Source organism: Syngnathus floridae, chromosome 19 (genome assembly GCF_059516105.1).
Source record: "Syngnathus floridae isolate MCC-2025c chromosome 19, RoL_Sflo_1.0, whole genome shotgun sequence".
NCBI classification, from domain to species: domain Eukaryota; kingdom Metazoa; phylum Chordata; class Actinopteri; order Syngnathiformes; family Syngnathidae; genus Syngnathus; species Syngnathus floridae.
Genome location: NC_142431.1, coordinates 1,915,010 through 1,941,456, shown reverse-complemented (window position 1 = coordinate 1,941,456; position 26,447 = coordinate 1,915,010). Strand labels below are relative to the sequence as shown.

General features: G+C 44.7%; 3 protein-coding genes across 5 annotated transcripts; 1 reads left to right on the top strand and 2 right to left on the bottom strand.

Annotated features, from left to right (window-relative positions):
* Window positions 1–37: 37 nt before the first annotated feature.
* LOC148381525 (uridine-cytidine kinase-like 1) lies at window positions 38–9,697 on the bottom strand. Of its 2 annotated transcripts, XM_088361671.1 has the most exons (16): window positions 9,578–9,697; window positions 5,704–5,806; window positions 4,916–5,118; window positions 4,598–4,704; window positions 4,302–4,472; window positions 3,460–3,531; window positions 2,883–3,072; window positions 2,740–2,801; window positions 2,446–2,462; window positions 1,774–1,872; window positions 1,605–1,698; window positions 1,457–1,519; window positions 1,249–1,371; window positions 1,080–1,187; window positions 790–946; window positions 39–707 (listed from the first exon to the last, which is right to left on the bottom strand). In XM_088361671.1, the coding sequence occupies exons 2-16, from the start codon at window positions 5,802–5,804 to the stop codon at window positions 631–633; spliced, it is 1,644 nt and encodes a 547-aa protein (XP_088217797.1). In that variant the 5' UTR covers window positions 5,805–5,806; window positions 9,578–9,697; the 3' UTR covers window positions 39–630. The 2 variants fall into 2 exon arrangements, with proteins under 2 accessions (XP_088217798.1, XP_088217797.1); XM_088361672.1 differs by lacking the exon at window positions 9,578–9,697 and having other exon boundaries at window positions 38–707.
* On the top strand, window positions 6,806–12,226 carry slc30a2 (solute carrier family 30 member 2). Its single transcript, XM_088361674.1, has 8 exons — window positions 6,806–7,176; window positions 9,236–9,447; window positions 9,519–9,665; window positions 9,748–9,901; window positions 10,055–10,271; window positions 10,406–10,511; window positions 10,600–10,734; window positions 10,817–12,226. The coding sequence occupies exons 1-8, from the start codon at window positions 7,094–7,096 to the stop codon at window positions 10,960–10,962; spliced, it is 1,200 nt and encodes a 399-aa protein (XP_088217800.1). The 5' UTR covers window positions 6,806–7,093; the 3' UTR covers window positions 10,963–12,226.
* On the bottom strand, window positions 10,818–19,126 carry gtf3c2 (general transcription factor IIIC, polypeptide 2, beta). Of its 2 annotated transcripts, none has more exons than XM_088361666.1 (20): window positions 18,978–19,126; window positions 18,547–18,639; window positions 17,906–18,368; window positions 17,639–17,763; window positions 17,398–17,570; window positions 17,240–17,313; window positions 17,087–17,164; window positions 16,906–17,004; window positions 16,599–16,826; window positions 16,419–16,530; window positions 16,236–16,353; window positions 14,929–14,960; window positions 14,725–14,854; window positions 14,513–14,657; window positions 14,267–14,428; window positions 14,103–14,181; window positions 13,899–14,030; window positions 13,568–13,777; window positions 13,399–13,500; window positions 10,818–10,965 (listed from the first exon to the last, which is right to left on the bottom strand). In XM_088361666.1, exons 2-20 carry the CDS (start codon window positions 18,587–18,589, stop codon window positions 10,954–10,956), a joined length of 2,517 nt encoding a protein of 838 aa, XP_088217792.1. In that variant the 5' UTR covers window positions 18,590–18,639; window positions 18,978–19,126; the 3' UTR covers window positions 10,818–10,953. The 2 variants fall into 2 exon arrangements, with proteins under 2 accessions (XP_088217792.1, XP_088217791.1); XM_088361665.1 differs by lacking the exon at window positions 10,818–10,965 and adding an exon at window positions 12,236–12,816.
* Between the last annotated feature and the right edge of the window lie 7,321 nt (window positions 19,127–26,447).

The following is a 26,447-nucleotide window of genomic DNA, read 5'->3' as shown; positions in this document are numbered from 1 at the left end:
CAAAACCAAAACTCATTTGTAGTCTGAGCATATGAAGTTTAAAAGACAAATAAAAATGTGAAAAACAAAGATTTTATTTTACTTAATATTCAGAATTCCCTTAAAGTGCGCTCTGGTCCAGTGGAGCAGAGCATATGGAATACAGCCTCTCATATCTTTGTGTTCTCACCAAAAAAGAAAAGAAAATAGCCATCATATAAAATGTAACACTGGTTGAGTAACGTGGCTGTAAAAAGTCACAGTCAGTTGATTTTTCAATAAATTAAAATATTCAAAGTGGCAGCAAGTGTGGTCGCAACATGTTGGAATTCCAAATAGTGGAGAATAGAACATTTGAGAAGTCTTTTAGCTATTTTGGCTCAATAATGTCGATGGGGATGAAATAATAAAAATTGCAACAGCAGAAATAACATGCATGACCATCCTTTTGTAACTACTTAGCTTGGCTCAAAGAATGTAGTAAAGGTTACAAATATACAACTATAATGAAAGGCACCATAAAATGCATACGGAATGTTAAAAGTACAAACAAATTGTTTTGTAATTCAAGTACAAATAATTCATAATTCTTTGAGGAAGCTCTTCAAGTAGTGAAAACCTGGGAAGCTCTGTGATTTGTTTTCGGGTCCGTCACAAGTCCATCCCGTCGTCACTTTCGCACCAGTCTGAAGGTGCGTCAGTGCCAAAGTAGCGATCGCCAAAATTACCTTTGAAAAAGAACCGTGACACTTTTAAAGAGGAACATTATGTCATGTAAACATCTTAATATATATATATTTTATCTCTCACCGATGCCAGGAATAATGTGGAACTTTTCGTTGACCTCTTTGTCCACAGCGGTGGTGATGATGCGCACTTTGGGGAAGGCGTAAGCCACCGAGTGGACGCCCATCTCTGCCATGAGTAGTGAAAGCAAGAAGATCTTGTCCTCCGCCACGTCATGGTCCTTTCGCCATACATACGCAAAATATTTAACTTTTTTCCCCTCCCATCCTGACCAAATCCTCCCTTAAGGTTTCTTGTCAGAGTAGCAGGTGCTTCCCCCTGCTGGCCCGGAGTTTGAATGACAACAGACTCACCAGCAAAACTCTGATGGCCATTAGAGCAGCGGCGCCAGTGGACACGGTGCTGTCCATCAGGATGACAAAGTCCTCACTGATGTCTTTAGGCAGCCGTAGGTAGTGGAGCTGAATTTAATTTTAATCATTAATTAATAATGTCCCGACGGAGAACATCACGGTGGTTTACCTCAGGTTCGCCTGTGTCGTGGTTGGTCTGAATGAGGATTTTGCCCAGTCGGATGTCTTTGCAAACAGCCATGAGTGCTTGCTCCATGGTTTCGCCCGCTCTTAGGATGGACACGCCTGTTATCTAAACAACAACACAACTCAATAAGTCTGATATGATTACATAGCAAATCTCATGGATGGTGGTGGTGGCAAATATGAAGACTTACTCTTTTACCGCTAAGTCTCCTGCCGTGGTAGACGCTTCCCTGAGGCGTCTCCACAGATGTGGGCTGGAGAAAAAAAAAAAAAAACAAGTAGTAGTTATCACTTCTGCTAAACGGCCCAATGCAGTCACTTTGGAAAACAAAAACAGACCTTGAGGGGCAGGAAAGAGAGGGCGTGCTCGATCAGGAGTCGCATTAATCTTTTGGAGTAGAAAACAAACTCGTCACGGTTGGTCTCTCTGTTTCTAATGAAGAGATCACAGGAGGTGGTAGTAAAAAAGAAAAACAGAGATGATCGTTTAACTCTTTGTGCTAGCTACCTGATGATGGTGTGCATGCCGCGCACCTGCGGCGAGCTCTTCAGGACGCTCAAAGTGTCAGGCAGAGGCTGACCCTGGTGGGCCGACGCCAGAGCAGACCTGAAAAACACGCGTTTAGTTTGTCATTAGCATTGGACTGACATTAGCATCCTTTTTTTCTAAAATAAAAAAAAAACTGCCTGGTCATGTTATTATTTGTATTCAGTCAACTGTTTTTTATAAGTTATTTAAAATGTATTTGATACTTTTTTCCCATCTTTTTAAATGGGGATTTAAATCTGGTAGTATTACTATACTGCTTTATTCTTTTTTTCACCAGTAGGTGTCGCTGTGGCTCTTTAAATGCAATTCTTTCAGACAGTCCGTTTTATTTTAATTTTTTTTTTAGCCAAAAGCATGCCATAGATACCAGGAAACTCTGAAAGTGACAAAAATGTCTTATATATTATTTAAAGGCAGTTTGACATCTGCCAGCGCACCTTCACTCAAAGAAGGATGATGTGACAGGAAAGTGATGCAGAGGACAGGAGAAGAAGAAGGAGAAAGTCAAAAAGCAGCTGTGATGGAGCCAATTTGGGTTTAAAAGTCTGTTTGAAATCTGAAAGGGAGTTCAATGAGTTTCATTTGAAAGCTTTTAACTTGAGTGGAAAGTAGTCGTAAAAAGATTTGTACCTCACGGTGATTTCACGCTGGGGTGGTCGCAGGGTCAGGCAGGGTGGGGGCGACGTGCACATAAAAGGACACACAAAAAAAAGCAGGAAGGTTAAGTCACCAGCAATAAGTTGTGAACAAGCCGCCTGAGGTGTGTGTGTGCGGACGATTCATCCGTGAGGGGGTCGGGGTGTGTTGTGTCTCGCTATTTAATCAGGCCACCGAGCATTTACATCATCACGTGCCCTGTGATATAGTAATAATAGCTCATGAATTCTTAATGAATTATTTACACATGAAAAATGTTTACATTACCTTCTCCAGCTGACTGTGTACATGTTGCATGATCAAATCCAGCGCCACAAAGTTGTCGCCACCTGTGGACGCAAACAAACAGCGTCTCGTCTCAGTGTTCATTTTCAACACGTCTCGAAAAGCTCAAGCGGCGGTGAGCCGACCTCGGGGCACCACGATGTCGGCGAGCTGCACGGTGGGCTCGATGTACTGTTCGAAGGCCGGCTTGACGAACTTGTTGTACTGCTTGATGATGCCGCCGATGTCGCGGCCGCGCTGCGACACGTCCCGCTTCAACCGGCGCGTGAGCCGGATGTCCGAGTCGGTGTCCACGAAGACCTTCATGTCCAGCAGCTGGGCCACAAAACAAAAGATTTGACATATATTCATATCACATTTCTGCTTGTGGTGACTAGTCCAGGTCCATCAAATCTCATGGGAGCATGCAAGTGTACCTAATGAAGTGGTCCAATGTACGTTATCTCCCGGCAGTGCGACTCATTAGCATATCATTGCACTACCATCATTGTGACTAGTAAGCACCCCTGTCCACTGAACGCCATTCGTCACCGCCCAGACACGGGTCGTTATTAACTGCCATGGAGGAGCATCCCATGGGAGACTGTGCGCTGGACCGTGGCGATAAGGCCGGCAAAGCACACACACACACCCCCAACGCGGTGTGGCTGGACACAGTATTTTTTGCGACAACCCCCCAAAAAAAAGAAAAAAAAGAACAACCTTGAGCAGTTCCTTGTTGGCGAAAGCCAGGATGCCCTCAAAGATGACCACATTGGCCCCGTACACAGTTTTCTGAAAAAGAAATAAAAATTGTGAAGCTTCATATTGGACACTTAAGACTGCAAATTAGTTTTTAGTGAGTTTAATTCAAGCAGATAAATTGTCTTTCAAATTATGTTCAAGCTTCCTTTAAGACAAAAATTAATGGCATGAATAATACGAAATCAAGTGCACAAAGAACACACTGTAGCTCCGAAGAGAAAATGGTGGCGAAGGCATATGGCTGCCAAGAGCCAGCTTCTCCATCAGTGTCGCGCGGGAGTCGATAAAGCTGACCGACGACGCGCGGCCGAGCCGGCGACGGAGCAGCCGGCGCTTTATGCGAATTGTAAAGAAACCCAAGAGTGTTTATCGACCGCTTCATTTTGTGTGTGTGCCCTCTCCTCACAGCAGATTTAGTGCGTACTCAACACGTTCAAGTGCGACAACCTGAACCACTGAAGTTCCTCATGGAGCCTAAATGAAGAAGGAGGGGAGGAAAAAAAAAAAAAAAACGACGAGTGGCATCCTTGATGGGAGAGATGGGGGTTGTTTCAAGCTTTTAATTACCAGCAGCCGCTGCAAAACGCCCGTAAAAGGATTTGTGTGTGTGTGGACAGGCCATTTCCCATGAGGCTTTGTGCCTTTCAGCCATGAAATTACATCGGCAAGAAATAGAGAACAGTCGTCGCAGCCGGATTGATTCCCGAGTGCGAGTGACAGAGGGGCGTTGCGCGAACGTTCTGATAATCAGCACTCGGTTAGCTCCTCGATGGGAAAATCGCCGTCGGTGGGACACTCACCCATTCTTTGCGTCTGCAGTGAGACGTGAAGTCGTACACGGGGATTTTGATGCTTTTTCCTTTCTTAAGCTTTCGCAGGACGCTGACCAGCAGCTCAAAGTCGAAGGCGTCGGGGTGGTCGAAATTGTACTCGTTCTTTGCCGCTAGCTCCTGCTCTTCTTTGTTCAGCACCTTGTCGAACAACACAAACGATTTCTTTGGGGTCTACTTGTGTGCTGACTTCATTGAATTCTTCGTCACTACATAATTGGAATAGGGGTGTGTAGACTTTTGTGACTCCTACACACATTGAGTACCTTGTAGAAGGAGTCCATGGAAAGCAAAACAACCCAAGGAACGTCGAGCGCCTCAATGATTTTGTTGGCTACTGTTGTTTTCCCAGACGCACTTCCTCCACATAGACCTGAGGGAGGAACCACTGCGGTTGGTTTTACTCGCTGATGAACACATTAAAACAACCCCAGCAGCTGAAAAATCAACCGTAAAGGTGTGTAATGTGCTTTAACGTATGCACACAGCTTGAGGGGGGAACCACAAGATGGCACTGGAGAACATTCTTTTATACATTCAAACCCTTTCACATATTTGTATCTAACCATCTTCAATTTCCTCACCAATAACGAAGGCCTCCTTGAACGTGGTGCCGGTGAGGTTATACCAGGGGGGCCTGCCGGCCGTGTAGATGGTCCTCTTGCTGGTCCTCAGCAACGGGGGCTCCGTTTGCGACTGGTTGGTGGTGCGTTTTTGGGGCGACAACGACGGTGTCAGGGGACAGCAGCGAGGGACGCAGCCGTCCAGGGAATCTTCACCACTCCCACTGATGTTTAGACACAATGCAAAGACAAAAACTTTACTTTTCAATTGAAAATGCACATGTGTCCAGAAGAGATGAGCACTTTCTACCATCAGATCTGCCAAATGTGCTCAGAGAAACCCCACACTGCTCCTTTGCAGGCATTTTTTATCAATTGTGCAACTTTAGGTTCCACAAAGGCTTCAGGTCAATTTAAAAATGCATCAAAAAATACTTTTGATGATCATAATTGAAAACTTTGTGGGACCTGCTGCTGCTGTTCCTGTGGAGACAAGACAGGAACTCCATTTACTCGAGGATCTCTGTCCTTCCAAAATAAAAAAATCTCCACAGTAATTCTGCTGTCGGTGCGTTTGAGGGCGAGGGTGGTAGGATGAGCCGACCCTCCCCAGGAATACGCAACGTTGCCCAGGAGGCAGTTGACAGGTGGGGCCGTAAGTCGCATGAGTAAGGCTGTCATCACGAGGCAGAAGATACAAGGGCTAGCCAGCCACGTTAGCCTGCTAACTCCCCACGCCTGGCCAGCCGTTTACGCTCCATTTCGGCGTCACAACCCGGTACTAGCACTAGTCAGGTTTCCCACAATACCTGTCGGAGCTGGACATGCTTCTGTCAGAGGCTTTCATGCCATCGGAGGAAGGAAACAGCTTGTCCGGTTCTGGATCGTCCAACGTGGAGTTCTCGTTCATTTCTGCACGGAACGGCGCGGAACACAAACACAGATGACGTCATGACGTATTAGTGCGTAAAGACGTAGTGTACTTCAAGTGTAGTGGGGATTATTATTACCTCGGAGAAGATTGAGCGAACTCTTCTCGTGGACTTTTAATTACATACGGAAAATACGTGTGTATATTTGTATTTTTATTTATTAACACGAGATGTATGACTTCTACGTATACTTAACATAAAAATGTGTTTCAACAGGTGGTTGTGCTGAAGATATAAAGTGTACAATTTATCCCAGTGGCCCTGAACAGACCATCCGCAAACGCCTCCGATGTAATTTATGCTACGTTCAATTGCACCAATTTAGTGTCGTGTTTTTTTTACACAATTATGGAATTATCCACAAGCAAATTTAACGTATTCAGCACACAGCGTGCTTTACATAGCTATTAAAACGAATTGTAACATACATTAAAGACACATTTTACATTTTACACTAAAAAAACAAAATACAAAGTGAATTTAAAAAAAACTGTACATTGAATCTTCAATATTTACTACTGCTAGCCGATGTATATGCAAATCTACTTTTACCATCAATCGTGCTTTAACTCGCATAATAACCGCAGTTGACTTTTAATTAAAACTGCCAACGAGGTGTACACAGTGCACAAAGCAATAAAAAAAAACCGTTTACATTTATTGCAACCATAATAAACGTCACGTGTACGCAGCAACCACTATGGATTTTATTGCTGACTCTATTTACCCTAATATGTCAGTTGTGGATTGAAGAAATATTAGTTATTTGTTTTATAGAGGTAATATTGACATCTAAATCGCGTTGGGTTATTTGTGGATACATAAATATAATATGAGTAAATAAATGTAATATATATATATATATATCATATATAAATATATAAAATGTGGCCTGTATTGCCAATAGAATGTCTCCTCGCGCGCTATTGGACATGCTGCGCAGCACTGAGGCTTGACTTAGTTGCGTCCAGATGCCCGCAGTGAGCACTGTGCTTTCTTATGGGCTTCTGGGTCAACTGCAGCCCAATTTATTAAAAGAATAAACTTAAAAAAAAAAAAAAAAAAACACTCTCACTTTCCGCGTGCGCCCCCTCCTCCAACCAAAACTCAGCAATGAAGCTTTTTCTGCTGAACGCTTCCAGTAGCTCCACGAGGACTTGCCCCTGCCTGCAGCGCCACTGACTTTATTGTTGAGCGCGACCGACTAGACCGACTGGATCTACCGTCCCGGACCATCTCCCTTTCGCCAGACCAACCCCGCAGCCTCATGGATGTAAAGGCATCAAGTTCGGAGAAGTCTCAGCTCATCCACGACAAAAACCACAAGACGTATTGCGAGCGCGTGCACAGGTGGGAGACAGAACATACGCACGCGCGCACGCGCTTTTTTACGCCCGGTTGCGCGTTCATTTGCACGTGTGGCTCGCACGCTGCGTGACAAATGGTACATCGTTGGGCACACCTGACTGAGAAAGTCTGTAAGCCAAAAAAAAAAGCATAAATAGAGGGAAATTATAAGACTAAAATTTTATAATTTCCCGTGTGGCCACATGAAATCATTTAGTTTTAATGAAAATATTAATTCTCACTTCTGATTGAAATAGAGCACTAAATAAAATCAAACTGTTATTAATTGTATTCATTAGATTGTAAAATAGTGATTTGCTGTAATGATTAATCGTGAGAATTTCAGTAGTCATTCTATCGAATATTTTTGAGTATGATTTAGAAAAATGCACAACAAAAATAGGCCTAATCATTTATAACGCGAGAAAATACACGTTTTTTTTTCCTTTTAACAGATAAAATGGGCCTTCACCATCGCACGTTTGTGGCCTGCAGTAATTGTACATTAAAAGGGAAAAATCACGTTTATTAATCATAACGTGCTGACGGTACATTTGTAAAACATTTTAAAAAAATAAAATAAAACAGCTATATTGCATCGCTTGATTCGCACTTATTTTATTTCAAAAATGACTCGACTGTGAGACGTGCATGCGCGCGCGTACACGCACGCGAGGTGCATCTGGCACCACATTTCATGCACCATTTGCAACGCGCACGGCGTGCGCGCGCGTACTGCCTTGACTGACTGCTGCACTTTTTGCTCTCCTGTGCAGAAATGCTGTGTTCTTCCTTTTTATTTTCGAATTAAATCTCCTTTGCACTTTTTACATCTGGATGATTATTATGAGTCGTTTAAAAAGGGAATTACATAACTAGCGCACTTCCAGAAACCTGCAACGTTGCGGCTCCAATAATGAATCCCCTGCAGCAAAATATAAAGACAAATAATTTCACCTTTTGCATGTTATATTATAATGAATACATTTGGTTGCTTGAGGAAAATTGGCACCAAGTTATTACAATATATTACAAAATATTCTGAATTCAATTTCCTGAGTGTGTGTGTGTGTGAGAGAGAGAGAGAGAGTGAGAGAGAGAGAGAGAGAGTGAGGGGAGGTATGAAATTCCATTATTTCATTCCTATCCGCCTAAAAAGTTGTTTATGCTGAGGAAAATTAGAACTCTATGATATAGAGAAATATAAAAATAGACTAATGGCACAACTGAATAGTTTGTGCATCTTTATTTGATGAACACGAAGCTAATGATTCTGCTCCTTCTGGTGTGCCCTTCTTGGCCACAAGGAGGCAGTATAATTGCAAATGACTCAACGATGCTGTAATAAAATATGTTTTGATAAATAAAGAAATATGCACTTAAATATTGTTACAATATCTATTTTCATGTGTTGCACTACCGTTTGTGTTCTAAACTGTATCTCTTGATGCTAAAAGCTAGCATTAAGCAACATTGTTTTTGTTTTTTTATATGTTATTCTCTGTTTTATTTTGGCTTGATAATAAATTTCAGCTTGGGGTGGTATTAAACAGTTTGACGCCTCTTAAGAATGAAATGTCAAGGCACCGCTTTATTAGGAACACTTTATGGAATACGCAGTGACATTAAGAATATCGCAGGAATTTTGCTTTTAGCAGAATTGGACATAAATAGAGGAAAACACCAATTGTGTGTACGTGTGTGTAAAATTCTGGCACTCCTGTGTGACATTAAATGTGTGTGTGTATGTGGTTCTCTCAAGTGAGTCTAAATGAGATTTATTCCGCCTCATTAAACATATCATCCATCATCATGGACCCTCGAGCCCATCAACTTCCCACCCCCTAATACACACACAGCAATGTGTGTGTGTTTGTTGTATACTTAACACTTTGTGCTAGCTTGATTGGCAATTCAAAGAAGACAACTTGCAGAAAATTATTTTGTTCAGACAGTCCAAAATTAATATAAAGTTACACTGAAATGAATAAAATATAATATGAATGTGTTAGTAATGGTGAATGTAATTAAAGTACAACCTACTAAATAAACCATTGTGCAGTTCCTTCCCAGACTCAAGCGAGCGCTTCCCTGACTTCCCGCTCAAGAATGGCGGCGTGGCGGGCAACGTGGATCCAAAGCGGCTCGCTGGTGGCCACTGCCACCACCGCCCGGTTGCAGTGGCCCCCGGCGGAGAAGACAGCATGTTGGCGAAAAAGAAACTATACATCGCATCTGCAGTATGCCTCGTCTTTATGATTGGAGAAATCATTGGTAAATTAAATTCATAAATTGTGTCCCTATGACTTCTTCATCGCGAGATCCAAAGAAATGTGTGTTTTCAGGAGGCTACCTTGCTCACAGCTTGGCCATCATGACTGACGCGGCCCACCTCCTGACTGACCTGGGCAGCATGCTGGTTAGCATCTTCTCCTTGTGGATTTCCTCCAGACCCGCCACCAAGAACATGACCTTCGGATGGCACCGCTCAGGTGAGATCACCAGACTCCAGCTCACATTAACCCTGATGAGGACAAACAAAAATGTTTTTTTCTCTGTCTCCGTCATGCCTAGAGATCCTGGGTGCATTTTTATCCGTCATTTCCATCTGGATGGTGACGGCCGTGCTGGTCTACTTGGCCATCGAGAGGATTGTACGCAACGACTATGAGATCGAGGGTCACGTGATGCTGCTCACATCCGCCTTTGCAGTCATAGTGAACATCTTGTGAGTTTCAGAGTCACTTTGGAAAATTAATTGCATACAACTAATGTATAGGATAAATTAGTCACCACTCTAAACAGTTATAGCGCCACCTGTTGCTTCGGCATGCACTCGTCCAGCCGGTGAGATCTTTCGTGTTTTGGTAACCTTCGTCAGCATGGCGTACATCCTACATCATTCCACCACCTTCCACGCCCACGGCCGAGGCTACCAGCACATCGACGAGGCCCAAAGCCCCCAGGCCCCTCACAGCCATTCCCTCTTGGGCGGCGCCCACGGCAGCACCAGTGTCCGGGCGGCGTTCATCCACGTGGTCGGAGACCTTCTGCAAAGCGTCGGCGTCATGGTGGCCGCCATCATCATCTACTTTCGGGTCAGACCATTTTTGTTTTTTTTTCTGTAATCGGTCGGCCATGAATGGATCACTAAATTAATCGTGGCACCTTCAGTCTTTATTCAAACTAAATAATAACTAGCTGACAAGAATTTTTTTTGTGTCACTGGCAGCCTGAGTACAAAGTGGTGGATCCCATCTGCACTTTCCTCTTCTCCATTTTTGTTCTGTGCACGACTGTCACCATCCTCAAAGATGTCTTCAGGGTACTCATGGAAGGTGGACAGCTTGTCTCTTACACACTTTTGCTTAAGTCGATGTAAGAAGAGCCCACAAAGCCAAAGAGCAAATTTACCTTTTTTTGCAGGTTCTCCCAAAGGCATCGAGTTTAAATCAGTGAAGGAAGTTCTCCTGTCGGTGGAGTCGGTCCGCTCGGTCCACTCGCTGCACCTCTGGGCGCTCACGCTGGGACAGACGCTGGCCTCCGTACACCTGGCTGTCGGTAAATAGTAACAATCGGCGTCAAAGTGCAAAATGAGAGACGAGCGTTAACATACTATGTCTGTTGTGCCGCGGCGATCCAGACGAAGACGCCGACTCACAGTCGGTCCTGCAGGAGGCCTCGGAGCTTCTCCGTACCAAGTTCGGCTTCCACAGCGTCACCGTTCAGGTGGAACGCTACCACAGCGACATGCTAAACTGCCAACTCTGTGAGGACCCTTTAGACTGACCCCTGGAAAAAAAAATCTCCGCCAATTCATGACACCAAGCTCTCAAACTGCAGAATGTCCACCAACGTCGAAACCAAAAGAGTCCCTAGATGTTAAACGCAACGTACTGTTGTTTGCACGACCGTTTAAAAAAAAAAAAAAAATGCTGACACCTATTATTATGGTGCTGATGTCATTGATTACGTGGGTCCAATTATCTTTTAATACAAGACTATTCCAATGCAGTCATCAGTGCCGATTAATATTCCTGACCATAAATCTTTGTGATACTTGGAAAGTATCGTAATCGCTATGGATCAGTAAGACCTGATCACAACTGCTCAAACTCACTGCCTAACTTGTCTTAAGGAAGACAAAGCCACTGCCATTTATCGTAAAATACGATCGCTAATCGTCATGACACGGTTGATTTGCATTTTTTTTTTTCCTAGAAAAGGGCTGCATTCCATTTAAGTATGTTTAAAAAACAACACCAAAAGCAATTAAAGCTCCATTTTGGGGTCAACCAATTGAGACACTTCATTAGGTACACCAGTAAAATAGCTTCCAACTTTGTTTATAAAATGACAAAATATTAGTTATAATACAATCAAAATGAGATTATTCATGTTGGACTGGTGAACCTAATGAAACGTCCATTTTTGTGTCATGAAACGTGAAATGTTTGTCCGCAAGTGCAATTGAAGTTTGTCGTCTTGTGTTGACTGCATGTTGTGTGTTTGTTTGTGTGATCGATTAAAACAATGGAAAAATCATCTTCATTTAAAAAAGATAGAATCAAATCAATAAAGCTCACACATTCCCTCTTTTACCACGCAATGGTACATCCCGCTATTCCAGGAGGTCCGACCACCGCATTAATTTATTTCTTTTTAATCAAAACAATGAGCTGTTTGGTTGTTGGAATTGATCAATTCTATGCTTGCATGCTCGTCAGCTGTGAGTCTGTATGTTGTGCTCAAGTGCCAATCACACACGGGCGGGGAAAATTCCTGAAATAAGACACACACACTTAGTGAATGTAACGTTTCCAATTTTTGTGAATGCTCCGTGCTGTGTTGTCTGTGTAAATTTTGTCTACATGTGTAAATACACTTTCAACCCTCTGTCCTTGTGTGATGTTTGCGTGTTGTCTTTTGTATAACTTCACGGAATAAAATATTGCACAAGACGACGGAATGAAATCTTTTAAACTCTGGGGGGAAAAAATATCAACATTGAGCCAAGACGCAAATGAATATTAACGAGCTGTAAACAAAAAAATACATGAGCCAATGTTGAAAATTGACTTTATTTATTCATCAAAACAATTAATAGAATAGAAAAGGGCAACATATTTACATTTTGTTTTCCATAAGAAACGCTATAATTTCCAACAGCATTTGACTAGAAATGCGTATACATTCTGTACATAACATATTTGTGATAATGAAGCTATTTTCTGTTAAAAAATATACAACATTTGGCCAAATAAAGGTGCGTTCAAGTAATTCCCTAACTCAAGCCGTCAACAAAACTTTCTTTTTCTGATATTTAGACTTGCTGTAACGGTTAAAAGGCAAAAACAATTTGTCGTCGTCTTATGGGAACCTGGGGGACATCTTAGGAGACATCCGGTGGGGGATGTCCTAGAGGCCCACCTGGGGAATGTCTTGGGAGGTGTCTGAGGGGACATCCTGAGGCACGTCTTGGGGGTCATCTGGGGAGACCTCCAGGGGGCCACTGCAGGCCCGGTGGATGAGGTTTTGCACGCCTTTGTTGTTCATTCCCCTGATGCAGTGGAGGCGGACCAGGCCAGCTTGGCCCCCCGATGCCATCCACATGTGGCAGCTCAGGTTTGGACTGAGACGCACCTGGGAGAAGTGAAGGGGGACGTGGACGGGCAGGGACGAGTTTTGAAGCGATGAAGGTGGCGAGAGCAAATTTCAACCCGTAAATATCCGACAAAATTCTGGGTCACTTGTAGTTATTATCAATACTATTATTGTTACTATTATAATTTTATACAACTTTTGATGTGATATTTTTTTAACCGCACCTCAACACTAATTTTTGTGACAAAATGATGCATTGAGATGTTTGTTTGCATCTTTTTTTGGTCCCCGTCAGTGCATTTTATTGTAAAAAAGTCCTACTCTGGCCTTTTCTGTTTAATCCTTTTTTTTTTAAGACAAAACCCTGCAGCATTTTGCACCGCCGGGTTGTCTATCATCGCTGCCCCGCCTCTCCTCCTCCTCCTCTTTTGTTCAAACTAAACTCATTGAAAGCCTGAGCGGCCACCGCCGCCTTCAACCCTGGGCGACATTTTTCTTATTTTACACATCATTACACACAGGCACGCGCGCACCAGGAGGACGAGGAGGCTCTTGGTCCATCACTCGTTGTGGACTTGATCTTTTCATGTGCTGTTGCGGAGTGTTTGTGTGTGTGTTTACCTTGTGCAGCGAAGCCAAAGGCATCAGATCCAAATCGAGCTTATTGGTGAACTCTGTGACTTTCATCTGCTTCCACATGCGTCCATATTTGGTAAATAACTTCTGCAAGAGACCAGACAACTCTTGTTAATAATTTTGAACATCAGCAAATTGATTTAACACTGCCTACCATGTTGTTGTCAGTGTGGTGAAGATAATATTTCCTCTGTGTGTCTTTGTATGACTCATAGGGATGCGCTCCAGTCTCAGTCTTCTCGCCACCACTCGTTCCTTCCTCTGCTTCATCATCCACCTTCCTCTTCTCTTCGCACACTTCCTGTTCCTCCTCCTTCGCCTCTTCAGTGGCGCCGTGCAGCTCCATAGAAGTCATGTAGACAGGCTGAGGAGACAGAAGTGCCTTCATACGTTTAAATATATTCCAAGTACATGTAAGACATGAAAAAAAGTTTGAAAACCTTTTTCCCAACATCACTGATTTTCACTGTCAGGGGTCAACTTACGAATCTCCTCTCCACTGTTTTTTTGATGTACTGAGGAGCGCCGTCTATCAAGGGCGGCAACATGCACAAGATGACATCGCCGATCATGTCTGACGTCAGAAAACCGTGGAACCAATCAGAGTAGGAGGTAGACTGCGACGAGAGAGGAAGTCACGAGACCGCATCGAGACGTGGCCCAAATGAAATAAGAATACGGTGACAGACCCAAATGGTGGTCAGCCTGGGTACGGCAAAGTAAGACTGCATTTGGTGGTCTAAGTAATGGACTCCATTTCCACTGTTGCTGGAGGACAAAAAAAAAACATATCCAAAGAAACACGAGTCAAACATCCCAGAAATGAATATTCAAAGGAATATGAGTGTGTTACGCTGCAAAGACGGAATCCTGGGCCCATAGAAGTCCTGGTGCATTGGCGGGCCAGCAGATCTCATTAATCAATGAACGTTTGTGCACCGTGACAGGCCCGTAGAGCCTGCGCAGATCCCACATCTTCAGGAGGCGGTCCTCCCCGGCCGTTGCCACAAAATGTCTGCCACAAAAGACAATGTGGAATCTTCAGAGCTTTTTCACACTCTGAAGGTTTGACGCCGTCATGGCGGGTGAGGGATCTTACCTGCTGGCGGGACAGAACGTAAGCGCTCGCACGGCGTGCTCGTGAGCGAGGAAGCATTTGTACGGCAGCAAGCTGGGAGGGTCATGTGACTCTTGGACACGTAAATATGGAGATTTGGTGTTCAGATCCCACAGACCTACCAAGCCTTTAATAAGAGAAGACACATTTCAGATTGAAATAAATATATTCCATGCAAGTGTGAAAAAAGGTACCGTTGTAGAAGCCGATGGCGATGATGTCGTGCGGTTTGACGGGCAGCCAGTCCATGGACAGAACCTGGCCACTGCTCTCCGGGGGAGGAGCCTTCAAGGAGCCCAGCTTCAGGGTAACCACAGGATGAGGCTGCAGGGAAGAACCGGGCCATTAAGTAAACAACGGGAGAAGGGCGTCATCAAAACAAGAGAGCACTCACTCACCTTGTAAATGCTCGGTGACTGGCTGGCGTCGCCTGCCAAGATGAAAATCACATTTAGTCACACCGCCTACATGTGGAGAAAAACATACTATTCTATTTTTTTTTTTTCCTTCTAAACTCAGCCATATTTTGTACTTGTCCGTTGGTTCAAATTGACTGACGGGATAAGCGAGAGGAGCGGTGTAAATTTCACAGCTTTGCCACGCTAACAACCAGCCGTGTAATGCATCTTCTTTGTCATTTCAATTATAGATCCCACTCTGATGGGGGAGAAATAGGAACAGTCAATTACTCCCGAGCCGCCGAGCACCTTTTGTCTTTTACACCCCCCCCCCTTGCTGTTTCCACCTCCTCTTCCTCCTCTCTTTCACGCCTCATTCATTCATGGGACAAGAGCATTTGTAATGAGCCGCTGTTAGCATCACTTCTGCTCTTTTGCCACTCTCTGCCTTCAGTACGACTGCTAAAATCTGGGATGCTTCCCTGGAATTTTTTTTTTTCCCAAGATGTCCTCAAGCAACATCTGTTCACCAAAGCATATATTTGGTATAACGCACACACGCATTAATTCAGTAGCATGTAATATTCTGTGTGTGTGTTTATGGAGTCTAGCTAATGCGCGCAAGTTATGCTTGGACGCGGCGAGATGATGGAGTCGCTCAATGACCCATTTCTACGAAATAAAATGGAAAGTAAAGGCCAAGGCGTACTGGGTGAGGAGGGAGATGGGCGAGAAGGGGTGAGTTGAGAAATGTCAGATTTAGATTTTTCATCCAAAGTGTAGCACTGCTTCTGTTTTGAATCACACAAGGAGGTATTGTGAGGTATGATGTGACTGCTTGCAAGCTCTGCTGGTCTCATCAGATTATCTCGGACACACAGACGCAGCATAGGTAGACGTGTGTGCAAGTCATTTATCTACGCCGCACATTTTCTGAGGGTATATGATGCTGAGCAGACGCCACCCCAGGCGTGGTCATCACACTAAAAGCGAGTAGGCCGGCACACCGTTAAATAGATAAGACCTTAAATAGTGTGTGACGCCCCCAAAACACACGCCCCCCCGAAGCGGGTCAGTTAATTGAAGATGTGGACAGTTGCAAGTAGTTTGACTTGACAGCGATGCTTGTGCGTGATTGATGATGAACATATCTAATCCTCATATATGCTAGGAGCTAAAAAAAAACATTTTGAGGTGCTGACTGCAGGAATTTGTGGACTCTAAGTGTGGCAACACTGCTCTTTGCTGGACAAAAAGGTGTACTGCAGTATTTGTGGGGTGGAAATCAGACATTTTTCTGATTTTACCTGAGTCTGGGTGCTTTTGGCTAGCGCGCAGGGCATCGGGATGGGGCAGGCTGTAGATGGTGACCACACTCATGGAAGTAGCAACGGCCAGGAGACCAAGTCTCGGTAGCAGAGGGGCCTTGAAAAAAATCACGAGTTAAAACACAGTGTAACATAATGATATGTAGAAAAACCTCCTTTGACCTTTTTCTGGGAGGTTGGTAACTCCCAACCGCCTGATGGACACCACTTCAAGTGCCAGATGAAACCTTTGTCCAAGGCCAGCCCGTATGCTAGGCTAGGCTGGGAGTCTGGCCTGCAGAAGAGCAGGAAGTTAACATAAAAGTTTTTTGTAAGGTCATAGTAGCTTGATGAAATGCAGACCTGGTGTCGTACTCCAGTGTGCCCACATCCCACAGTTGAACCAACGCCGGTCCAGAATAAGTTTTGTGAAAATAGTGCTGCTCCTCCATGTCCTTGTGGCAGGCAACAGCCAGGTACTGCGAAGCTACCGCACAATCTGGCGTTGGGCACCACTCCATGGCCCACACCGGCCCGCCGGTGAACAAATGCATGTCCCAGCACTGCGGGTGGGCGGGTAGCGATTCAAACCTGCACCGAAGTGTAGTCATAGTAAGCAGTCGTTCTGATCTGATCACCCGTAAATCGAGGCCTGCGAGTATGTTTGTACCTATTGAGTCTCTGCAGCGGTGTCTCGTTTCCGCAACCGTCCCTGGACACTTTGAAAGCAGCCGAGAGACATTCCTGAGGTAGATAGGACTCCAGTTGACTGCGGAAAACACACGCTAACGTCACGTTTACAGACTGCGAGGGCAACAAGATGGCTGCTGTCGTACGGTGAAGGGAAGTACCTGGAGGGCACGCGGTGCCAGACGCTGGAGGAGGGCAGCCACTCCGGAAACACCCAGCTACAGAGTTGCATGTCACGACTGTGAAACAAAATAAGATGTATTTATATTTTTAGGCACAAAACTGGTCAGAAAAAACATCCACGCAAGACTTACAATTTCTTGTGAGTTTTGACCGTTTCCAAAATGGCGCCAAACAAGAGGGCGGGAACTTGGAGTACACGAGCAGTCTGGAGAAGAAATTTGTTTTTTATAATTAGTCCCGAATATGGTCGGTTCCCGTCTTAAGGTGGAGGTAGAACCAAGGCACTAACAGTGCAACTGTATTTTTCTTTGTGATATTCCGAGTCGCTCAAGTCGTCTTCATCCACCTCCAGCTCTTCCTTGTCTTCCTCCTCCGATGCCTCAGATCCCGCAAGCTCGGGAACAAAGTCCTCATCTTCTGTAGCATCACCATCCGAATATTTTCTCTTTCTGCCTCTGCGGCCTTGGTTGCGGATCAAATTACATTTGCTTATGAAAATGTACGTGGCTCGCAGTATTATCTCGTTGTACCTTTTTTCTCTTGAGGACTATTTTCCTTCGTGGTTTCCAATGCTGGCTTGGGGATGGCGGCGTTTGGAGCGTCAAGGGAAGAATTAGTTTCCTCTTTCACCATTGCGTGGAGGAACTTATTTGCCCTAAAATGTTTTTGAAGTGACAAGCACAGAGAATGTAGAAGGTCTTTCCGTAAAAGTCTGATTTTAATTCATCTTAATATAAGTCATTTTAGTCAGAAAGGTCGTTAAAACTGACAAGGCTTTTTTATTTACCCCAACTCACATTTTAGCAGCACTCCTCCTTGGGCGGCCTCCTGGTGCCAACACCTCAGGTTCTTCTTCTTTAATGGTCTCACTTGGTGTGACAGGCTCTACATTCACTTTCTGCTTTTTCACGTACTTCTTCTTTGGCTTCGGCATCCCATTCTCCAAAGACCCCTCAGTGACAGGCGAGGGGGAATTGTTCGTATGGGCCGAGACGTCCCCGTTGGCCACGTGAGGTGATGAGGAGACTTCTGCACCCACCAGCGTATGCTTTCTCGGACGTCCTCCTCGCTTGGCAGGCGTGTTCTTGGGAGGTGTTGCCGCCGCCTTTGCCGGGGGCTTCCTCGCCAGCGCGTCCTCATCCTTTGGGTCCTCATTTGTTTCGCAGGTGTCATAGTCACGTAATCTTACGTTCTTTTTACGTTGCCGACCTCTGGAGGAGGGTGCTAAATCGAAGGAGGGCTTAGACGGCAACTCTTGACCTGTAAGATAAACTTTGTCATTCTATTTTGTACATTCAATTCCATGTTTTAAGGGGACATACATTATGGATTTTGACTTTGGGTCTGGAGTAACTGCACACTCAGCAGTTCATTTTTAGCAATCTCATTCTTTTGAGAGGAAAAATAAAAATAGCAAATTGTAGTTGAATATACAAACCTTGCTCAGGGTCGTCAACATCTGGAACCCTTTCCTTAAACATTATCTTCTCAGACGTTCCGTCATGTGTGTCTTGTCACGTTGGCTGTCCAGCTGCAATGAAAACAAGTCAGTAACACATAATTTCACACATACAAAATCATTTATTACACGACAGATATTGATGCAAACTTTACAGATCCCACAATTGACAAATTTCAATGAACCTAACAAATATAGTTTTGAAATTAAACTGTAATTTGGTATATAATAATTTACACTTCCTGTCAGGCATGTCCCGTCACGCGACTTGAGTTAGCATCATTAGGCTAATGCTAACTTGGTGGTAGCTTGCCGGGCCGTCGTCAATATATTTTATAATGCAGAACATTTGATAAACAATTCAAGTTAATATTCACACCAGACAAACCAAGATGTAGTTAAAAGGTCACCTGCTAGACTCATCGACCGCCCCTTTTAGGTGGCGAAGGCAGACTATCCGCGTTCTGGTCCACGATGATCGAAGCTGGACATGTGGGTTCGAGTCCCCCTCCCGGAAAATAGAGCGTAGCAATTAAGTCTTGAAATATTTTGGCAACCACCGCATTGGGTCGGACACTGAAACAAATGAGTTTTTCATAGGAAATGCGTACTGTCAGCACTTGTTTTGATTAAAACTCGCGCTCAGCTGCCTCAAGTCCGCCATGTTTATTGTAGTGAGAGAGGGGGCTGCTCACGTCGCCCCCTATCAACGGAGTGGAGGACTGCAGCCCTTTCACACGCATGCGTACACTTCAGACACTCACTGGTCAAGACAGATCAATTTGTGTGGTTTTTTTTTTACATTTTTTATTGATTTAGAGATGCAAATAAACTTTTCTAGATTCAATTTTTGTGCTGATTCTGAATTTGGTTTAAGGTATTTAATGACATGTTTGAACACAGCTGCCATCACATGGCAAGTATAAAACACGCAATAGCACAATAAACTCTAGACTAAGTGTCTCTCATCTAAAGTTAAATGACTATTTTATATATACCACTGAAATAAATTCTGAGAGGCACATAAGTTTGAATTAAAGTATTTTACAACAAGTAGGTGAATACAAAGAGTTACATACATTAAAACATTTGTACATATAACAATCTCTCACCTTCCTTCTCAGCTCACCTGCACTCTTCTGGATTTATCAAGCCATATTTTGTCTTTTGAAGGCCTCCAAGTAGAACTCCATTCCGTCCGATTGTCTCTCACTCCATCAACATGCTGCTTCGTGTCGGCTGGAAGCCGTCCTTGGGCTCTCCCTCCATCATCTTGTCGGCCTCCTCCGACTCAATGGGGGCCTGCTCTGCCCTCACATCATCAACCAGCCACACGGGCCGGGCTGAACGCTCCACAGGTGTGCACAGAAGCGTGAAAGGGCGCTGCATCTGTGAAAAAGGATGATGATAATGGTGGTGGTGGTCCACGTTCTTCTGCTCTGTATGGTAGACCGTCTCTCTGGGCTGCCTTTTCAACTTCATGGAAGCTTTTTTGTTGGTCACGAACCATTCCTGAAGCACACAAGCATATGATGGCGTTTCTTTTCTGCTAGCACAATGCTAACACACAATGGAAAACGCTACAGACGAGCTGTTACCTGCGAATGCGTGGCGTTGATGTGATATTTCACACCGCTCTCCGAGTGAAACTCCTTGTCGCAAAGCAGACATTGGTACGTTCCCACCTCAAAGTCGCCCTGCACGGGAATGGTACGCGTTATCCTCGTTTGTTCATCATGCTGGGAAGAATCTAATACCTAGAGAAGGTGACGCACCCTTGTACATAGCCCCAAGTGAGCCTTGAGTCCGGATATGCTAGTGTATGTGCATCCACAACCCTGAAAGACAATACAAACCGGGATGCTGCATTGAAGAGGACATATTTTTTTCAGAATAAAGGCGCACACGACCTGGTTGGGACAGAGGAGCTTCTTGTGTAGCTTCAGTTCGTTCTTCCACTTCGTCAGCAGCTCCTGGCTGAAGGCAGGCAGGCCAGGTCGCAAGTACTTCAACTAAAAGCGAGACAACCCATTTAAGAAAGACCTGCCGTGAATAGCAGACAGATTTGATCGACTCTTGCCTTTTTGTCGTCGGGCACCAGGTCGGACTGAAAGGGCCTTTTGGGACAGTCTTTTGACGGGTCCTTGTTGGACATCTGCGCCATGTGGAAGTTGGCCAGCTGCGCTGAAGCCCGCTGGACTCTGCCGCTGGCTGTCTTCTCCGCCTCAGCCTGGCCCTCCATCGCCTCATCTTGATGCTCGGGACTCACGGGGGTGTGCTCGGACTTCAGGTGGTACTCCAGGCCTGCTTTGGACTTGTATGCTTTCCCGCAATGTGAGCAAGTGAGCAGCATCTTGTCCAGTTCTGCCTGCTCCTTGCCGCACTTCTTAATGTGGTACATGTAACCCATGATGCTACTGAACGTCGCTGTGCAACCCTGGAAAACATGTAAAGGCACAATATTTGGTCAGAATATTGTCGGCGTATTTGCAGATATTTTAACATCCAACTGCATGTTCCTTGAACATAGCCTGCTTGCAAGGCATTTTAGTTATGCACTACCTTAGACTGGCCACTAGGGGGAGACTATGTAAAAGGAATACATATCACTGATTTGCCTGCCTGTGTATATACATAAAATAAAACCAATATAAAACAAAGAATCATCACAGTTGTTAACAAAAGTGTTATAATACAATTGACTTTACCTCTTTGGGGCACTTGACTTTCCCCAACTGCTTTAAAATTGTCCTTAGTTTGTCTTTGAGGACACGCACGTCCAGGTCCTGGATGTCTTCCACTGACGGCTGGTGAAAAGGCGAGGCAACATTTACAACTGCCTTCTGATGCAGAAGTTTTTGGCCACCCTCAGTACTTACCGGGCTGCCGTGGTCGGCCATGATGTGATACTTCATCCCCGTGGAAGACCTGAGCTGCTTCCCGCAGTGTTGGCACGTAAACGCTTGCTGCAAGTCACATCAGTCAACGACATCTATCGTCAGACATTTTATTATCAAAAAAAAAAAAAATTGAAATATTAGACTTGAGCGGTGCAGACCAGCCTGCAGTTGTCCATGTGCTTCTTGAGCCCTTCCACCGTCTTCCTGCTCACACTTTTACATTTGGGACAGTTGGCTCGGCCTCTGGCGACAATCTGGAGCTGCCATTGCTCCTCCGGGCTGCCTGTGTGAAAAATTAAACATGGCAGACAAATTGTGGAATCCAGTTGACGATTTTAAACATCCATGCCAGTGAATGAGCTCTCAGTTAGCCCCACCTGGAGGATAAATTGGAGGCTCCTTCTTCCTGGAGATCACTGGTGGCCTCTTCTGTTCGTTCTCACCAGGCTGAAGCGTGAAGACATCTGCGTCGTTTTGGACACCACCAACAATTGTTGCTCCTGAATCTGAAGAATTTTATAGACTAATCAATATTATAGAGGAAATGAATTTAAATATTTGACAATAATTACCAGGCCTGCAGAATACATTTCTGCTGGGGTTCCAAGTCCGGTTTGGTTCTGAGGAAGGCAGCTTGCTAGTCTGATACTGGCCTCGGTTGTTGTCCCTGCCTGCCGTGACTGTCCACGTGTCCTGCTGACTGGAATGCCCTACTTCGTCTGGGCATAATTGTTCCTGTGGTGGTTCTCCACCTGGAGTCCAGGAGTGGAAGTTTCGGTCCTGAAACTGGGCGGTTCCTTTGCTGTGAGGCCACATGTCCTTCAACAAGAGCCTGGGAGGAAGCCTGACAACCTTGGCAAGACCAGAGCAGCTGGTGCTTGGATTATTTATGGAGACATTGTGAGGATTCTGGTACCTGATACAAACAATACAAAAGTGATGATGTAAAGTCCTGAAAATACAAGAGTTCAAAAATTGCAACTTCATTGTCCTCGTACCTATTTCCGGTGTAACCTCTCTTCATCTTGACTGCTTTTTTAGCTTCTTAAAAACCATCATTGCTCTAAAAAATGGACAATGACTTTACAAAAGTAAGTTCCCATAATTTTCCACCCAAAGTTGAAAGCAATTGTCTTTACCTGCCTGATAAGATCAGAGGTGTCCCAATACTTTTGACGAGTCCATTACGTCCTATGGTGAAAGATTTTTAATTAACCAAGACATCAAGATACAATATTACAGTTGTTTTTGTGGTTTTAAGAAATGTCGGATGCATGTGTATACTGTATTTCGGAGGAAAGCATGTGTTGCGTTTACGTGCATACATGCATGTCGTGATAGGCGACACTCAAGCTTCATATATCAATATAAGCGCAAAAGTAAATCTGACCAGAGTAAAATTAACAATTAAAAGGTCTAGTCGGACTGCAAAAGACATGCAAGGTGCGATCTGCTTACTTTAAACAATCTGCCATTATTGTTGTGGTTGAGGGGAAGGACGTCGAAGCAGCCGAGTGGTGGCGTCCGGCTTCCTGCAGACTGTCGCCGGCCGCCGAACCTCGGTGTCGGCCTGGCCTGTGGAGCCACGGATGAACAACAATAAGGCAATTCCGATGCCAATGAAATTTAAGATAGGCTCGGAAAAGACGCGAGTGGTTCGTTCCACGATGCGTTTACGTGCACAGCGGAGGGACGCCCTCTCGCGCCGCCTTCAAGTACTGTAGGAATTGTAAGTACTGTCCTGTTGTTTTAACATAAAACACGCAATTTGACAAGCCCCTTATCAATATATACCTGGTTCCAACAGTCTGAACTTTTATTTACTATACAAGCAAAAAAAAAAAAAATCAAGAGCGTTCCTGTAGATTACAGTTTGGAGAATTATTTTTTTTAATTTTTCATGAGAAATACAGTAAAGGCCTTTCCCAATTTCCTTTAGATTTTGTAGCAGTTATCAAAAAGTTACCGTTGTCTATATTTGGCACTGTTTTGAGTAACATTCTTAACTGTCATACGAGTGTAAAAACACTTTTCATGTGAAGACACTCTTAAAAACAACCTTGGTGATATATAGTCTTAAACGCTAAAGTACTCAACATCACTATAGGGAGGACTACTCCGAATATTACAACTATATATAAGTTCGAGGTTTATTGTGCTATCTTCATATCATTTAAATTCCGATGTGACAGCACCACAAAGTGGCCGACAGCTGTATATGTTCTGTGTAAAAATGAGTTGTGTTGCTGTTGAAGATGTTGCTCATTGCAGTGATGAAGGTGGTACAGGTCCCAGGTTAGCTCCTGCAAAACACAAAACATGTGATACGGCAGAAAAGGATGAATGGAACAATTTCAAACGCAGCTCATATTTTAAAGACCATGTGAACATACACGAGTGTGAAGGATTGCCAGATGTTAGGACTTCTCACCAGGTCCGATTAGCTTCTTCAAGTCTGCAAACACATTAAGTGAGTCAATCAGTCTACCTCTAGTGGGATGTAAATAATCATTGAATGAAATACTTGAATAATTTTTGAAAACCACAGATATGATAATTCAAAACAATTACCTGGTGTTCCAAGTCTGGTATGGTCCTGAACAGGGATTCTTGCCAGTTCTCAAAGTTGGATCCGGGTCCCCATCCCCGCTGTTGATATGCGTAAGAACAAAGTGTCCTGCACTGTCTACACGGGAACCAAGACCACTGACTCCTGGTCGATCTCAGTGGTCAGACCAGATGTTCTCTGACCTTTCAATTACTCCCACTTTTAAAAAAATGCACATTTGAAATTATATTCTTAACAGTCATGTAAGTGACAGACATGATAATGATGATTATGATGGAGTGGAGAGAACAAATGTCACTCGGCAGAAGGCGTGTCCTCTTCTGTGAAGACTTGACCCAAGTTGCCTTCCAGCGTACAGTCCTTCTTTCCTCTCTTAACTCCACTGATCGACGCTTGAAGCTCACCACTGTTGCTGCTGCTCTCACAATTGGCTTCTTCCTTGGAGAAGATATTGTCCAAAGCCGCTTGCCTCTTGCGACCTTTCAGGATGGCTCGGAAGTGCTCCACCACGTTTCCGTCAAACAGGTTGATGTTCTTTTTCACCACGGTGACGCTAGGGTGCCACTTGGCCACCAGACTCTGCGTCTTGGCCCAGTAGCCCAGCAGCTCCTTGATTTCCGCTGTGGGAATGTTGTCATTCCAGCCCGCGTCTTCCCCGGAGGAGGAGGCGTCCTCGGGAACGTCTCGCTGCTGAATCTCCTGCAGGTGGTCGTTGGAGAGCACCAGGGTGTGCTCTTCAACCAGCTCCTCCACGTCGTCGCTGTCTACTTCTAGGCCCATGAACTTGCCCAGGGAGACAATCTCATCCACCACGTCAGTTTCCAGAGCAGGATCAGGCTCAAAGGCTTCAAAGAACCTGGGCATCGTGGAGGCCGGCCACAGCTTCCTCCAGGACGACTGCACTGTCCTCTTGGTGACTTGCTGCCAGGCTTTTTCCAGGACAGTCAAGCAGTGGAGGATGTTGAAGTGGTCCTTCCAAAACTCTCTCAAGGTAAGGTTGGTCTCCATGGTCACCTCAAAGCATCGTTGGAAAAGTGCCTTGGTGTAGAGCTTCTTGAAGTTGGAGATGAGTTGCTGGTCCATGGGCTGCAGAAGCGGTGAGGTGTTAGGCGGCAAAAACCTGACCGCGATGAAGTCGTGGTCACTGCTCCAGTCTTCTCCCAACCCTGTCGGCTGAGCCAGTGAGGCGTCCAGGACCAGAAGGGCCTTGAGTGGAAGATTTTTCTCTGCCAGGTATTCCGCCACACTGGGAGCAAACACCTCCTGGAACCACTCAGTAAAAAACTGTTGAGTGACCAGCGCTTTGGGATTGGACCTCCACATGACGCTCAGCTTGCTTTTCTGCACATTGTTCTTTTTAAAGGCTCTTGGGGTTTCCGAGTGGTACACCAGCAGAGGTTTGACTTTACAGTCTCCGCTAGCATTAGCACAGAGCAGCAAAGTCAGCCTGTCTTTCATGGGCTTGTGTCCTGGGAGGCTCTTTTCTTCTCGCGTGAGGTACGTCCTCTTGGGCATTTTCTTCCAAAAGAGTCCAGTCTCGTCACAGTTGAACACTTGCTGGGGTAGAAAGCCCTCGCTCCTGACAAACGCCTGAAAGCCCTCCACAAATTTCTTGGCTCCTTCCTTATCGGCACGAAGGGTGTCCTTCTTTCGGACCACGTAGCGGATCCCGCTTCTCTTTTTAAAGTTTTCAAACCAACCTCTGCTTGCCTTGAAGTCATCCGGGCTGTCCCCAGGGCTGTCCCGAGTCAGATCGCTGTACAGCTGCCGTGCACGTTCACAAATGATAGGCTCCGACACCTTTTCACCCCTCGCCTGCCTCTCTGTGACCCACTGCAGCAGAAGCTTTTCCACATCTTCCATAGGATAATGCCTCCTACTTGTAAGTGTTTTTACTCCTTTTGCCACATCGGCGGCTTTGATGGCTTCTTTCTTTTTCAATATGGTGGATATGGTGGACTTGGCCATGTTGTACTGAGTAGCCAGGTCAGAAACCCGTGTCCCACTTTCAAATTTGGCAATAAGTTCTTTTTTTAGTTCTATGGTCCTCATTATGTTTGTTCTCTTTGGTTTATTACGAACAGAAGTCTTTTGCGGTGGCATTTTAAACAAGCTATCCATCACAACTTAATTATTAGAGAGGAGAAAAAAGTTTTTTAGACCACGTCTGCGTTAAAATGATGTCAGCTCCGGGAGCTTTACGATTGGCTGTTCGGAAAAGTAAGATGGACACCTCCGTCCTTAGTAAACATAATTAATATCTATGCACATGCTTTCGAATAGTAATCATATAATATTATGTACTTAACTGGGCGAAGAGCAAACTAACGAATAACGTGGGCTTGTTTTTACTCGTTAGAACCCCCCTCCCCCCAGACGTAAACAAATAAAACATATAATCCATTAGTTAA